This window comes from Marmota monax, unplaced genomic scaffold (genome assembly GCF_021218885.2).
Source record: "Marmota monax isolate L192 unplaced genomic scaffold, Marmota_monax_Labrador192_F-V1.1 WCK01_AAM20220418_F8-fsc00039, whole genome shotgun sequence".
NCBI lineage: Eukaryota > Metazoa > Chordata > Mammalia > Rodentia > Sciuridae > Marmota > Marmota monax.
In genome coordinates this window covers 13,768,278-13,783,303 of record NW_026693602.1, presented here as the reverse complement: position 1 = coordinate 13,783,303, position 15,026 = coordinate 13,768,278, and the positions used below count along the sequence as shown (strand labels likewise).

The window sequence follows — 15,026 nt, the reverse complement described above, 5'->3', positions numbered from 1 at the left end:
GGTGGTTTTGTTTGGTGCCTCAGAAAGAGGGAAATTGGTTCCCTTTTGCAAAGGCTGGTGGAAGGGCTCTGATCATCTGTGGTTGTTCCTGAAGTTGTGAAGCATGGCTTCCTGGATAACTTGCTAAATTTCAGGGTTTTGTTGACCTCCTTGTGGAAGGCAGGCTTATAACAGGTGTGGTGAGGCCCTCCAGGGCCACCCAACTTCCATGTGAAACTCGTGCCTCAGTTAACACGTGGGCTCTGCTCCATCATCTCTGACAGCGAATGGGCAGAGAGGGGAGTGAGCTGAAATCCCAGCTCCCTGATTTCCTGTTAGCAGTGCAGGCTGCGATACGAGCATGAACTTACGCACTTGTCATTCTGGACTCTCTGGCTGTACTTTCTGCTTTGGGCCCTATTACTGCTCATTTCATTCAGTGGGTCCTCACACTGTACTCTACCTTCACTTTCTTATATCTGACTGGCTGTGCTTGGCCACTCACGTGCCTCTGTGATGGTCTTCTCTAAAGGGCACCTCCCCCTCCAGTTCTTCTCCTGTTGGACTGTGCATTTGATTTCGTCTTTCCCCCTCATCAGATGCGTCTCATCCAGAGATGAACCTTCTGGGTCCTGGGACTTGGCCTTGGGCAGGAGTGCTGGGTGACTATGAACATGCCTGTGTGTCAGCTGGCTGAAGACCCATGTGTGTGCATTTCAGTCCGCTGGTGTGGGCCAGCTCTGAGTGTGTGAGATGTCTTGTTTTTCAGAAGGTGGAAGTGAGAGGGACCACAGGGGTCAGCTGAGCTGGGGTGGAAGAGCCCAGCAGGTGTAGGGTCAGCCTGAGACAGCAGCGGCAGTTGAGGCAGACCTTGTTTTCAGTCCTGCGGTTAAGGTTGATGACCAGCAGAGCTTTAGGCATGCTCAGTCGAGGCAGGAGTGGCAGCTTCACTTGCCCAGGGGTAGCCAGCCCTCTGGTGGCGCACAGGGGCTGAGACGCCAGACTGTTGGACCAGAGTTTTGCTGTGCCTACTGGTTAGGGCTCAGCGGGTTTAACGCAGCAGGATGCAGCAGCGTGTCAGCGTGTCATGTCCAGAAGCTGCATCTCCAATGTGGGAGGGTTGTGTGCAGCCAGTGACAGATGGTTTCACAGGCTGAGTTTCATGGTGTGTGCATGGACTCTCCATTATTCCAGCTTCATAACTCTTGCTGCAGGTGCAACACGCGAGCTGGTGTGCTTCGAAGGTGCTTGAGCTGTGTTTAGAGCCACTCCTTATTTAGATCTAGGGCAAGATAGAAGGCTGTTTTTGATATTTCAAAGGGGAGTGTTTAGATGCCTCTGCAGTAGGACCAGAAAGAAGGGCCAAGAATATTGTGCATGGCCACACTGGCTGTGATCTCTAGAACTTGTATTATCCCTGGAGGTTCTGCCTCGATGGAGGCTGGGGATGTTGAAACAAGACAAAACCTTCCCCCACACTCATTTTCCCCCGTGTTTAATGTAAGACAGTTTAGTATAGACTTGTTCTTTGATCAGTGTACATGTCAAGAATTTTATGTCTCTTAAATTTGTCACTGGACTTGACCTTGGGTGATAATCTTACCTTGTGTGTGATAATAAAATAAGGTTAGTCATTATTACCACATTTTTAGGGTTCCTGGATTGTCTCCTAAAAGCCAAAAATGAAGCATTTTGCTAGTCATATTCCTCATTTAGTGCATCATTAAATACCAGCATCTGGAAACAGAAAGTGCAGCCCAGCCCAGCCCCGTGTGCTCTCGGATGACGGTTTTCAGCCAGGGCCCGCAATTTAATAGAGTATGGATGGCTGTCCCCAGTCCTGCTAGTTTTTTAAATAGCATCATTTCAGGTTTGAACCTGCACCCCTGGGCTTGTCAGAAAGTGTTTTGTAGCATGGCTTTTGTTTGGCGATGCTGGGCCTGGATAGGCTGTGAGCAACACCCCCATGCGCACACATGGGTCTTCAGCCAGCTGACACACAGGCATGTTCATAGTCACCCAGCACTCCTGCCCAACTTTTTTTTTTAATTGAAAAGGAATGCAGATTATTTTAGCTTTGATAATATTCTGGGAACTTCCTAGCCTGGTATGAAAAGAGTGTGGCTGTAGGAAGGGATGCTGGTGGATGGACACCATGCCTGTCACTGCCATGAATGTGTCCCTGGATGGAGGTGCTTCCTAGGCAGGAGGCAGTGGCCCCCCAATGGATCTTTGAATGTCGCTCTCTTCCTTGACCTGGTTTTCTTCTGCTAGGTGAAATAGGAGTGTAGTCCTGGCTGCCACCTTTAGTTCCAGCCACTCAATTTTTTTGGTCTACTTTTTTGAAAGATTTGAAGTATTAATTGAGAATATTTGAAGTATTAATTGAGAATTTGCTGTGTGTTCAGCACTGACTCAGCTATAAATTCTGTGCCTTATACCAGGGGCTCTTGATAGAATAACTGCTTTTGATACGAGCACAAAAACCAAGAGAAAGAGAGATCTCTAGCAGTTGTGCCCTGCCACTGGACACAGGCTGAGCAGCTCCCTCAATCCCTTGGACCAGGTTCTCACCTGGTTCATCAATGAAGTCTAAGCTTTATACAAACCACCCATGCAAGATAAGATAGGAAAGTTCCTTTTCCTTTTCCACTGAATAACATCTCAGTGACAGTAGCATGTATTTATTCAGTTTGGTACCAGGGATTGAACCCAGGGGCCTTTAACCACTGAGCCACACCCCAGCCCCCCTTCCCTTTTAAAAAACATTTTATTTAGAGACAGGATCTTGCTAAGTTGCTTAGGGTCTTGATATGTTGCTGAGGCTGGTCTTGACCTTGTGATTCTCTTGTCTCAGTCTCCTAGGCTCCTGGGATTACAGATAGGCATGTGCCACAGCCCCGGGCTGACAGTAGCTTTTTAAAATAGCTTTATTGAGGGATGATTGACATAGCAACTGCACATATTTAAAGTGTACTCATTGATAAACTTGAACATGTTTACACCCATGATATCATCAACATCAAAGTAATCCTTCCCACTTTCCCCACTTTTCAACTACTGATCTGCTTTCTGTCTCTATAGATTAGTTTGCATTTTCCAGAGCTTTATATAAACGGAATAATACAGTATGATCCTTTTTTGGTCTGGCTTCTTTTACTCAGCATAATTATTTCATTATTCATCCATGTTGTAGGTATTAATAGCTCATTTGATGGCTGGCTGGTGTTCCAGTGTATGGATGTACCACAGTTTGTTTATTCATTTGTAGTCTGGTAGTGGATTTTTTTAGGTTGTTTCCATCCAGTTTTTAGCTTTCGTACATGAGCTGCTGAGAACATTCCTTATGTCAATGATAAATTAAATTTAGCTTTTCTGGTGTTTCCCTTGCTTTAAAGTGAGTTTTCTTATAAATCAAATAATTTCTTTTTCTTTCTTTCTTTCTTTTTCTTTTTTTTTTTTGTGGTGCTGGGCATGGCACCCAGGACCTTGCACATACATGCTGTGCATATGCTCTACGGCTGAGCCACATCCTAGCCCACAAAGTGGTCTAATAGGATTAGTTTTAACTTCTTTTTCTCCTCTGCATTATATTAGCATTAGGTAAATGAAAAGGAACAGATTGTTTTTGGATGGACTAGAGTTGCCTTGGTTAATACTGTTGGATACCAGATTTGTAGCATCTTTATAGATATGTTTTTTGAAAGCAAATGTGGTGCAGACACTAGTTTTCAAGACTTATAAAAGCAGTCCTGGGAAAAGCTTCCAAGTGAGGGTTTGTCACTGGGGTGCATTCTGTGTCCTCAAAGCTATAGGCTTCCTGTGAACCCTGGAAACTACAGATCCCAGAAGAGGCAAGAGGATCATGGACCCAAAAAATTAGCAGATTTATATGTTTTAACCCTGAAGGTATTTTTCTGTAAGGACCCTCCACATTCTACTTCATGCTGATTTTGAACTACAGCAGAGGGGTGATTCTTAAAGATTTTAGCTTTGTTTATGTATAATCCTTCCCACGGTAATTGACGGTGAAGGAGCCTCCCTTCCTGCCTCCGTCTTCTGTTTCCCACCCTGGACCTCCTGGGACTCCTCTCCACGCAGTTAGTGTTCTTGTTCCCTCTTTTGAGCCTGCGGACTGCTGGAGGATGTCCTGTAGGACCAGCGGGTGGAGAAAGGGCCTCTCTGAAGAGTCAAGCAGCCCAGCTATTTTCTCTCTAGGCTCCTAACGTGGCTTCTGCCTTTCCTTCTTCCAGAAGTGACAATTTAGAGCCAGCTGAGCTCACCTCAGTGTGCCCAGAATGTTTGTTTTCAATGTGAGAACGAAGCATTCTTGTTCAGGGTCTAAAATTATAATTATTATTTTTATTATTTTGGGTCCTGGGGATGGAATTCAGGCCTGTGCATGCTAGGGAAATGTGCTATCCCAGTTCCACTTACTACTTTTAAGGAACAATTTTCTTGGTGGTTTTTGTGCTGGCGATTGAACCCACTGAGCCACATCCCCAGCCCTTTTTATTTTTCATTTTGAAACGAGGTCCAAGTTGTCAAGGACACACTAAGTTGCTGAGGCTGGCCCTGAGCTTATGCTTCTCTTTCCTTCGCCTTCCCGGGTCACTAGATGATGGGGTGTGCTACCATGCCCAGCTAGAAAGGATGGTCTAAAACATTTACCAAAATGCCAAGGGGTTGCTTGAAGGAAGTCTCATTCTGCCAATGTAACTACTCAGTTGACCTAAGAACAGCTCAGGACTGAGGCTCAAAGGTGGCACTGAAGCCTTCCCTGTCAGAGTGAAGCTGGAAATCCCTTGGTCATAGCAAATCTGATGACAGGCTTAGGTGCAGGATCTACTTCTTAATGTCCCTAAGGTCTTACCAGTGCTTTGATTCCATGTTCCCCTATTTGGATTCTGTAGAGATGAGGGCGTCTGTTTGAGTGACAGGTGGCTTAACTGGTAGAATGGCAGTTCCTTCAGACGCTTGGCTTTTAATTTTTTTTTGGATTTTGTTCATTTCCGGGAAGTGGTGCCACCTGTTTATCAAATCAGGTGCTGCTGAAGATAGACATTGGAGGTGAGTTCTTAGGAAGTTGAACAAAACCTGCAGGTGGTGTGAGTGCTGTTTTGGATCTCTGGCAACAGTCTGGCATCCAAGAGAGGAGGCCATTCAGTTGTCCATGGAAGGCATTAACAGGAGGCAGTGGCAGGGGTGGAGGTGTGGGAAAGTTGAGTGGATGACTCGGCCACTCACAGGACTGGATGTGTTCTGAGCTGGAGGTTCTAGGGTGACGTGAAGATTTCTGACCTCAAGTAGAAATGGTGGCGGTGTTCATCACAATAGGCATGGGTGGAGAGGCAGAGCAGGTTTGGGCGAACTGGAACTCAGGTTTTGTAATGCTGAGTCAACAGACTCGGCACCCAAGGGTTGCTGTCTGACATGGAGGGGAGGCTGGGTCTGGGTCTGGAGCTTAAAGAGTGCAAGTCTGCTGGTCCTCTGGGTGTGCCAGGGTGGGAAGAGCAGTGTTCACAGGTGCACAGAAGCAGAGTCCACGGTGGGTCCCCGCTGAGGAGGACAGCCTCTGAGGCAGAGGGGGTGTGACAGCAGGATGGAATTGTTGGCGCTGCAGAGAAGTCTCAGGTCAGAGCAGCGCCCAGCTTTGGCAGTTAGGAGACCCGGGTGCCGTGAGGGGGAGAGGCCATTTGCTAGGATGGAAGTAAGGGAGGGAGCCCGTGGTGTCTTCATGGAAAAGCAGAGTGGGCAATTCCGGGGCTCCTTGCAGGCTTTCTGTTCTGGGAATACTGAATTTTTATGCTCTGTGGCGCCGTCTCCCCCTGACTTTTCTTTTTTCAATGTTTAGAGCATTGTCTTAGGGTTCAGCGTACTGATGTTTGCATTTAGAAAGCTTCATGAAGACATTTTTCAGTTTGTATGTAAGAATGTGAGACTTAGAGCCTCTTGGGAAGCACAGGCACCATCAGCATTGTGTTCTGAAGTGCTCAGTCCTTGTATGTGCTGTCCCCACACAGCACCCATGCACTCTCTAGGCTAGGGTTGGCCTTTGGTGTGCTTGGAGACGACTGGCAGGGATAGAGGAGCTCCGGCTGAGACCCAGGGGAGGGCATTGGGCGTTGTCCCCTAGGCGAGCTTCAGTGAGCTTGGGTCAGGAAGCTCCCGAGAACCCAGTGACCCCTATTGGGATATTTGTTTTTTTCCAGGCCTGTCAACTACATGGTCCCAGAACTCTCGATCCCAGCACAGGAGAAGTTCCTGCTCCAGACATGAAGACCGGAAGCCTTCAGAGGTACTTCCTGCACGCCCGCCTGGCTCCGCATGCCATCCACGCGTGTGCATGAGGACATGCTGCCCCCAGACACCTGTTGGCCGATGTCCGTGTGCAGTCCTGGGCACGTTAACCTCTCTGTGCCTCTGTGTACAAGCTGTAGGAGGGGTTGCTCAGGTCTGTGCTTCGTAGGGTTCTTGTGAGTGGTGACTGCGTTAATACGCAGAGGCGCCTACATGCCGAGCACGTGCACTGTTCCCGGCACACAGAGTGCCCGATAACGGTTAGTTGTCATGATTAATTGTTTTCTTTCTTTCCTTTCCTGTTCCATCTTCGCTGGCTCCCAACAGCTCTCCCTCTGGCCAGGAGAGGAGCGGTTCAGCTGCTGCCAAGTCACTGCCAGCCTCAAGTTAGTTTTAGCCATGAATTTGTGGCTTATTTGGCAACAAGCCAACGTAATTTGGGAGTTTTGCTTGGGGATTATGCTAAGGCTGCCCCTCATTCCTAATTGGTTTCTCCTCTTCTTCTGTTTCCCCTGCTGCTCCACATTTTGTTGTGTGTCTTTCTACCTGCACTTGTTTTTAGGTGCATCTTTCTCTGCTTTGTTAGAGATCCCACCTGTCCTGGGCTATTCTCTGTGACTACCTTGGCTGTGCTCGGAGGATTCCGAGTGAGCAGGTTATGGAAAGAGCTTGTGATTGGACTCTGGTTTTGTGTCGCCTCTTGATGGAGGACTTCAAAGTAGGCCCCATTCTGTAGTGGCCCTGTGGAGAGATGTCCTCTGAGGTGTCTGTGGGAGCTCCTAGAGGTGCTGTGTGCAGTAGAGGAGTCGGCTGGTGTGCAAGGACACCCTCCAGGAAATCTCGCATGTCCTGGAGGATTGCAGAGAGCTGCCCAGGAGGGGCCTCTGCATTAGGCCAGATGCTGCTGAGGAGGAGGCCATTCCATCCCTTGGGTTACTCCAGGCCTTTTGCGTTCACTTCCTTCTAGGGTACTGGTGTCTTTGGTTGTATTTATTTCTTCTTTTTGATCCCTTGTGCTGCCTCTGATGTTTCTGACGACCTCAAGGAGTACCTTTCTGATGTTTACACCGTGCTGCTGTTTCAGTGCAGGTGTGCAAGAGCCCCACAGAAGCTGGTTGGTTCCTAGCATGTAAGTGGATCCCCTTCCACACCCCTGCGGTGCCTGCACCAGGTAGTGAGGGGGAGACCCTGAGCAGCAGGGACCTCATGCCGGTCTTCTCCCTGACCTGTGTAACTTTCTCTGAGTTCAGACCACTTTTTTTTGTTTGTGGTACTGAGGATTGAACCCAGGGTCTTGTGCACGAGAGGCAAGCACTCTACCAACTGAGCTGTATCTCCAGCCCCAGACCACTTTCTAAGTAAAGCAGTCATGTTGAACTGTCAGGGACTTTGGGAGCTTAGATCATTTGAGGGTGTCTTTCAGCTCTTGATCAGAGCCTCCCCGGCTCTCAGTAGAGGATGGTGGCTGCTGTTTCTCATCTTGTTGCTGCTGTTGGGTTCCCCTTCTTTGGCAGACTTCCTTGCTTTGTAAGGGACTGCTTTGAGGGAGGACAAGACAATGCGCTGGGCATCTGGTTCAGGACTCTGGGCTTGACAGGAACCCAAGATGCATGTAGGTCTTCGTGGAAGGCGTGTGACTAGGTTTCTCGCTTACTGATGGGACCATAGAGATGAGGAGTAGCATCCAGGGAAAACAAGCATGAAAGATGGCAGTGTGGAGAAGTGGCCTTTTAGTTGAGACACTGCCTCATTGTGTCATTGCCTCATTGTGGTGAAGTTTATTAAAGTGATCACCAGCCTGAAAAGCTACCAGGAAAAACAAATATGGACCTATTAGCAGGCGTATGATGTGAACTGTGCTTAGCAGCACAAGAAAGAACTTCTTGTCCTGAGAGGAGAGCTCAGCATTGTGACTTGTGTAAACAGAGGGCAGCTCACAGATGCATGCCCCATCTCTGCCAAACGCAACTTTAGAGCCATGTGGACGCCAGGGTTGGGCTTCCTTATGTGGCCTGTAGTCTGCAGTGAGCCGAGGCCTGAGAAGGAGCCAGCTTGCACCCTCGGCTGGGAGGTGCGCTCTGCCCTCACGTGGTCAGGCTTGCTTCACACTGCAGGCCCGTGAGCGCAGGGACAGGTGCTGGGGGGCCCTTTGCAGTTCCCTCCTTTTGGTCTGTGATGAGGAATTGGGGAACTGTCTTAGAAGAGGGTAATTTGGAGTCTTGTCGTTCTTTTTTTTTTTTTTTTGCAGGGTAGGGAGAGGGCTCTCTTCCCCTTTCTCCCCTCGCAAATGGTGCTTCCTGGGCAGAAGTCACGCCAGGTGAAGTGGCGGTGTGGGAAACACATGCTGTTACTCCACGCCTGTCCTGTCTTGCACCCCAGACGCCTGCTGCTGTTTTTCTTCCAGTGTTTTTCCAGGCACGTGTTTCTGCCTGGTCCTAGTCAACCTGGACCTTGCCCTCCCCAGACTCCGGCCCAGAGCCTGGTGTCCAGGAGGTAGGGGCTGGTGGGGGTGGCGAGTGTGGAGGAAGCGGCCTTGGCAGTTCTAGAAGGTTTTGACTCGAGGTTGTTATGGTTGACGAGTTTTATTTTTAAACGTACCCAGAGAGCATCCTGAGTAGCGGGTGTCATTGGCTTCCTTGGTGAACAGAGTTCTTAGAAGTTTTCCAGAGGACATCAAGGTTTCTTTGTTGATGTTGGTATAGTCACGGCTGTATCTGCCTGTGTTGACAGAAGGGGCAAGAGGGCAGTCCTGCCAGCTGCTGCCACTCTAGGCCTGTGAGGCAAAGGGCGTGTCAGGTGCAGGGTTTCTGCAGGATGTCAGCCTTGTTTTGTGTTGATACAGCGACCTTGTTACCCTGCAGCTCCATGGTTACCCTGCAGCTGCCATCACTTTGGGAAAGAATGCAAATGTCAAATGTCAGTGTCCCTTTCTGTCCCTTGCAGGTGTTTAGGACAGACCTGATCACCGCCATGAAGTTGCACGACTCCTACCAGCTGAACCCGGACGAGTACTATGTGTTGGCAGATCCCTGGAGACAGGAATGGGAGAAAGGGGTCCAGGTGCCTGTGAGCCCGGGGACCATCCCACAGCCTGTGGCCAGGTAGAGGTGCCCCGAGGACAGGACTGTGCCTCTGCCCACCCTTGTGTCTCCTCCTTTCCAGCCAGGAGCCGGACAGGAGAGGGTTCTAAATTAGCATCCAGATAATGTGAAGTCTCAGTGAAAGTGGAAGTGTAGCAGAGCCCAGTAGGCGGCGCACACCAGAGTCCAGACACTCAGGAGGCTGAGGCAGGAAGAGCAGTTTGAGGCCAGCCTGGGCCTCAAAGGGCCTTGTTTGTCTCTGAGTCAGGATAAGAAGGGCTGGGATGTATTTCCGTGGTGCGTACCCACCTAGCATGCTTGAGCCAGGACTGCAGATGAGAGGGTGAGCGAGGATGACAGACAGTTCAGGCACAGAGGGTCGGGATCAGCCACCGTGGGGAGGTGCCCAGGGCACTCTGGGAAGTGGCTGCTCTCTGCCGTGTTCTGCGTGGGCTCTGGGGATGGCTCTCTAGGGGATGAACCATAAGGGCCGTAGCCTGCAGTGGTTGGTTGGTCATTCCCCTCGAGAACAGGCGCGGAGACCTGCCATGCGGGGTTTATTTTATTTTATTAAAAAATATTTTGTTTTGTAGTTGTAGATGGACAGAATGCCTTTATTTTATTTGTTTTATTTTTTATGTCGTGCCGAGGATTGAACCCAGTGCCTCATGCATGCTAGGCTGGCGGTCTGCTGCTGAGCTACACAGCCCCAGCCCTTATTTTTTAACACTGTGGATTGAACCCAGGGCACTTAACCACTGAGCCACATCCCCAGCAGTTTTTATTTTTCATTTTGAGACAGGGTCTTTCATCTCATTAAGTTCCTTAGAGCCTCACTAAGTTGTTGAGGCTGGCTTTGAACTCGCGATCCTCCTGCCTCATCCTCCTGAGTTGCTGGGACTGCAGGGGCGGGCCACTGCACCCCACAGAGCTGGGTTTTAGAGGAAGAAGGTTTTTGAGTCTGATCTCTGTATCCACTGACAAGTCCCCACCTCTCATAGGGTGAGTCCTTGCTGACTCCAGGGTCAGGCTGCCTCCTGGTTGCTTGTTTCCTCCTCGTGACCTGGAGAGACTGAGTACCTGCTCATCTGCAGGCACTGCATGGAGGCCGCCTTCTCTGTTGCTGAGCATGGCCTGTCCTCACCTCTTGGCCCTCCTCATTGTGTTTCTTTAGGCGCGTGATTGGGTTTGGTTATTGCCATTTGGGATCTCAGACAGGTGTCTATATTATGTTGCAGTCCATCGTGGATGGGCAGGCTCAGGTCGCCTCCAGGAGCCACCAGAGCTTGTAGGCTGAGTTCAGTCTGTGGAGCAGTGCCCACTAGGCCCTGCAGGGCACAGGCAGTAGACACTGCCTCCTTCCCCCCGAGATGCGGCCCAGCCCAGGCACACTTGTGGAATTGCTCAGGACAGAAGCAGAGAGCACGCACCTTGTGAGGCTTTTCATTCGGGACCTGCTGTCTCTTGAGTAGGAGGGAGAAGTCCCTTCTCTATGCTCATTTCAGTGCCCTGTAGAAAGAAGCACCAAGTTAATTTAAATAGGATGAAAATGCTTCTGTAACTTGTTGGGCACCTATTGACACTGCTGCAGACTGTGGAAGCACAGTTTTGGAGGACGCTGGGGGCCGTGGCTCCTGGCTGGAGGGGGCTTGCCCTTACGTGAGTAGGTTGAGGTAGGCAATTGGTTTCCAGGTGCTGACAGGTTGAGGGAGAGAGTGGGAGAAGAAGACACCTGGGCTCCTTTTCTGGGGCCATAGGCTCACATTGGGAGAGTCCCCTGCTTGGCTGGAACGTTGTGTGCCTTAGATTTCTTTAATGGATGGCTAAGGCCTAATTCTTTCTCTTCCAATCCCCTTAGTAAGATGAGACCAGGCCCCTCCTCCCGCACCCGTTTTCCAGCATGTGCTGTGTGTCCAGCTTGAGGGGCCATTTTTGCTCCTGCGGATGTTCTTGAGAAACCAGTGCTGGCAGGTGACCTCCAGCAGGGCTGGGCAGGCCTGGTTGTGGAGGTGATGTAATGACTGACCCCTGGCAGCAGGCCTGAGCCACTGGAGTTGTAGTTGGTGCAGGCGTGCTGGTGTCCTGTGAAGTGGTTTTGAAGACTTCTGCAGTGTTTTCTAGTTGGGCTCTTGTGGTGTTTGGGTTGTAGGCCTGTGTTCTCTGTGAACTGGGGACAACCCGGGCATCTGGGCGTCAGAGGAGCAGGCTCCACCTGGGGCCTTCTGATAAACCTGCTTGTAGGTGGTGAACGGGTAATGTGGCCGCCTTCTCTTCCTGTCCACCAGGGTTGTGTCCGAAGAGAAATCCCTCATGTTCATCAGGCCCAAGAAGTACATAGTGTCCTCGGGCTCTGAGCCTCCTGACTTGGGCTACGTGGACATCCGGACGCTGGCCGACAGCGTGTGTCGATATGACCTGAACGACATGGATGCCGCGTGGCTGGAGCTGACCAACGAGGAGTTCAAGGAGATGGGTGAGAGAGCACGGCACAGGGCAGGGGCCCACTGTCAGCCCTCCCCCTGGGCTGCCAGGGCTCGTCTGACTGCAGCGGAGGTGATCAGGGGATTGGGAGGCTGCATGTCCCTCAGAGTGGCACGGGAGGGTCCCCTGGGAGTGGAGGTGGGCTCCGGGAGGCTGCAGATGGCATGACTTCCCACCCGTCTCTGACTTCCCTGAAGTGGGGTGCCTTTCTTTCCTCTCATACCCCTCGGGCTCCTTCCTGGCCTCTGCTGCTGCTGGGCAAGGTGAACGTGCTGCAGCCATTTGTGTTTTTGCCCAGGGACTCTTTGGTCCCGCTGCAGACCGAGCTGCCTGTTCCTCTTACCTGTTGGTCCGTTCCTGGCTTCTCCTTGAGGAAGCCTCACCTCAGCCGATCAATCACGGTTTCCTTATTAGCGGGCGCCGCGGTTGCTTGCCCCGCATGGGTGGAGTCTGGGGTGGTAGCAGTGTCCTCCTGCGCACGGGCCTGACTGCTGAGGTGGCCTTGAGGGCCCTGACAGCGAGAGGAGGATGGATGTCAAGTCCAGAAGTTCACAAGGGGGTGCAGTTGGCGTCCTGGGCGCCGGGTGTGAAGTTGGCGCTGGCTCTGTATTTATCATCCAGCTCATCACTGTCACAGCCTGGAAGGACAGCCACTTTGTGGTTTCCGTGGAGCCTGGCAGGGGCCTCCTGTGGTAAGGCTTGTCCTGTCTCAGCTGGTTCACGGCCGAGTGGGTGGCGACCAGCATGCCTTACTGTGGCTTGGTGGCTCAGCTGTTGTGACAGACAGTGGATTTCCTTGGTGGCCGTTGCTTTAGTGGCCACATAGCAGGCTGGGAGTTGCTTTACAGGCTCTGCTCAGAAGCTTTCCGGTGGTCTCTTGGGGCTGAGCACTCTTACCTTTGTGAGTGGTGAACCTCTGCCTTGAGCAGCATTGTGAAGACCTAAGCACTCCCCTCTGTCCTGTGAAGCCAGAGGTCTCAGCCCGATTCCTGGCTTTTGTGAATGCTTTCATTAATAAGAACTGGGCTAATTCATCAGGTTTAAAGATATTGCTGAATACTTTGGCAGGAAAAATTATGTAGTTGTATAACATAAATTGAATATGATGTTTGTTTTAGTTGCTATTGGTCTTTTTAGATAAAAATTTAATTGTAGGGCATAGTACTGTATTTTCAAAGTCAGTGGTGTTTCCAAAACCAGTAGGAAGTACTGGGATGAAAAGTTGGCTGTGGAGAAGCCCTTTCATAATTAGATAGATAGATGGCCCTTTGCATGTATGGGGCTGTTATCAGCGTCTAATACAGTTCTTCCAATTTTACAAACTTGGAGGTTTATTGATGGTTTTAAGATTTATGCTAATGCATTCAAGTTGTTGTAGGCTCTAGTAACATTTCCAGTGATTTTTCTTCCTTTCTTTTTTTTACAACTTAAATGTCCTGTTTATTTTTTTAACTTGTTGTTTTCCTCTCTGCACAAGTATTTTCATTATAGAAAGTGTGGAAAACAAACTTCTGCAAACAGAAGAAAATAAATCCTCTCCCCCTACCAGCTCAGACCATGATAGCCACTTCAAATTTACTTTTGATCTTTCTTGAAGAAGAGTATGTTTTACTTGATCCACAGTGAACTGTCTTCTTTGCCCCAGATATTTTCCCATGTTGGTCATTTCTGATTAACTGTATTTCAGCTTGATGGAGTCTGCAGTGTGTGGAGGGATGAGCCAGTTGAAGAGAATTGAATGCTTGTAGTGAAATTTGTTTTTCAGAGTACTATTTTTTATTTTATTTTTTAAAGCACAAGAAAGGAATTAAAAAAAAAAAAATACTCAAACTCCTAGTATGTGGCTATGGCTTCTGAAAGTCACTTACATGCTGGTGGTTTTGTACAATAACTAATGAAATGAATTATGTGACACTACATGTCCTTGATCCTTGAGTCCTTCTCAGAATTGTTGATTGCTTTTCTATTTACTCTGTCTTTAGTGCCTGACCACAGGGAGCAAACTATTGCCTGGAAGAGCTTTTCTGTGGAAGGGTCTGAGAGGCATTCATTAGAAAATTCTGGGACGCTCAGGGATAGGCTTAAGTTCTGTTATTTATCTATTGTAAATTGTAAGTTCAAATACAACAATACTGTTTCATTACAAAATTATCATGGATTTCTTAGAGCGAGCTTTGTGGTTTTTCTTTCAGGAATGCCTGAACTGGACGAGTTCACCATGGAAAGGGTCCTGGAGGAATTTGAGCAGCGATGCTATGACAATATGAATCATGCCATCGAGACCGAGGAAGGCCTGGGGATCGAGTACGATGAAGACGTGGTCTGTGACGTCTGCCAGTCCCCCGATGGTGAGGACGGCAACGAGATGGTGTTCTGCGACAAGTGCAACATCTGTGTGCACCAGGTAGGTGGCCGCCCAGGGTGCCCAGAGGGCATGCTGCTGGAGCCCAGTCCTCCCTCCGAGGGGGACCCCTGCCCTGCCTTGCTGAGGGGCCTGTAGACTGGAGCTGCGGAGTCCAGGGCGCTCCAGGGTTTGGAGCCCGTGTTGCTGCCTCCACAGCGGCAGCAGGACCCAGCTAGGAGCGCTGGAGGACCAGCACTTCAGGCTTGTGTTCCGAGTTCCACAGTCTGGGGGCCTTAAAACAGCAGAAGCCCATGGTCTTGTATTCTACAGGCTGCAAGTCCAAACAAGGTGTCCGCAGGGCCCGTTCCCTCGAGGTACACAGGCAGCTCTCTGGCCTCCTCCAAGCCTGGTGGCTTTCAGTCCTGTGTGTCCTGGCTTGCAGCTGCTTCTTTGGGGTGTTCCCCTGTTGTCTGTCCTCACAGGGCTGTTTTCGTGAGGAGCTGGGTTGTGTTGGTGTCAGTGACCCAAGTCCTCCCGTTGCTCCAGTTTAACTAATTATGCCTGCAGTGACTATTTAATAAGGTCACGCTTTGAGATGGTGGGGTTCGGACTTTATCTTTTGGTGTGACCTGGAACTTTGCTAGCATGTGTTGATCTGTAAATGGAGCTGTTGAAGCACAGGAGGGTTACTGAAGATTTTTTTCAAGAAAAGTAGGATTTGGTGGCAGTAAGATTTGATAGCTGCTTGCTACTGTCCACAGAGAGAGCTTAGGACGTCAGTGGGGCTGGCTCTGAGTGATTCTAAAAGTTTCGACTGTCTCCATGCTCCTAGGTTATTCATT

The 15,026-nt window shown here is 49.8% G+C and overlaps 1 protein-coding gene across 6 annotated transcripts in view; it reads left to right on the top strand.

Moving 5' to 3' along the window:
* Positions 1-15,026, top strand: part of Jade1 (jade family PHD finger 1) — a 56,848-nt gene that overhangs the window by 24,059 nt on the left and 17,763 nt on the right. For 5 of the 6 annotated variants that reach the window (XM_046459545.1, XM_046459547.2, XM_046459546.2 and 2 more), the window contains exons 3-6: positions 6,192-6,277; positions 9,223-9,380; positions 11,645-11,832; positions 14,033-14,244. In XM_046459545.1, the coding sequence (XP_046315501.1) occupies positions 6,192-6,277; positions 9,223-9,380; positions 11,645-11,832; positions 14,033-14,244 (644 nt within the window). Of the gene's footprint in view, positions 1-6,191; positions 6,278-6,339; positions 6,540-9,222; positions 9,381-11,644; positions 11,833-14,032; positions 14,245-15,026 lie in introns of those variants that run through there. The other variant, XM_046459548.1, reaches the window with a different exon arrangement.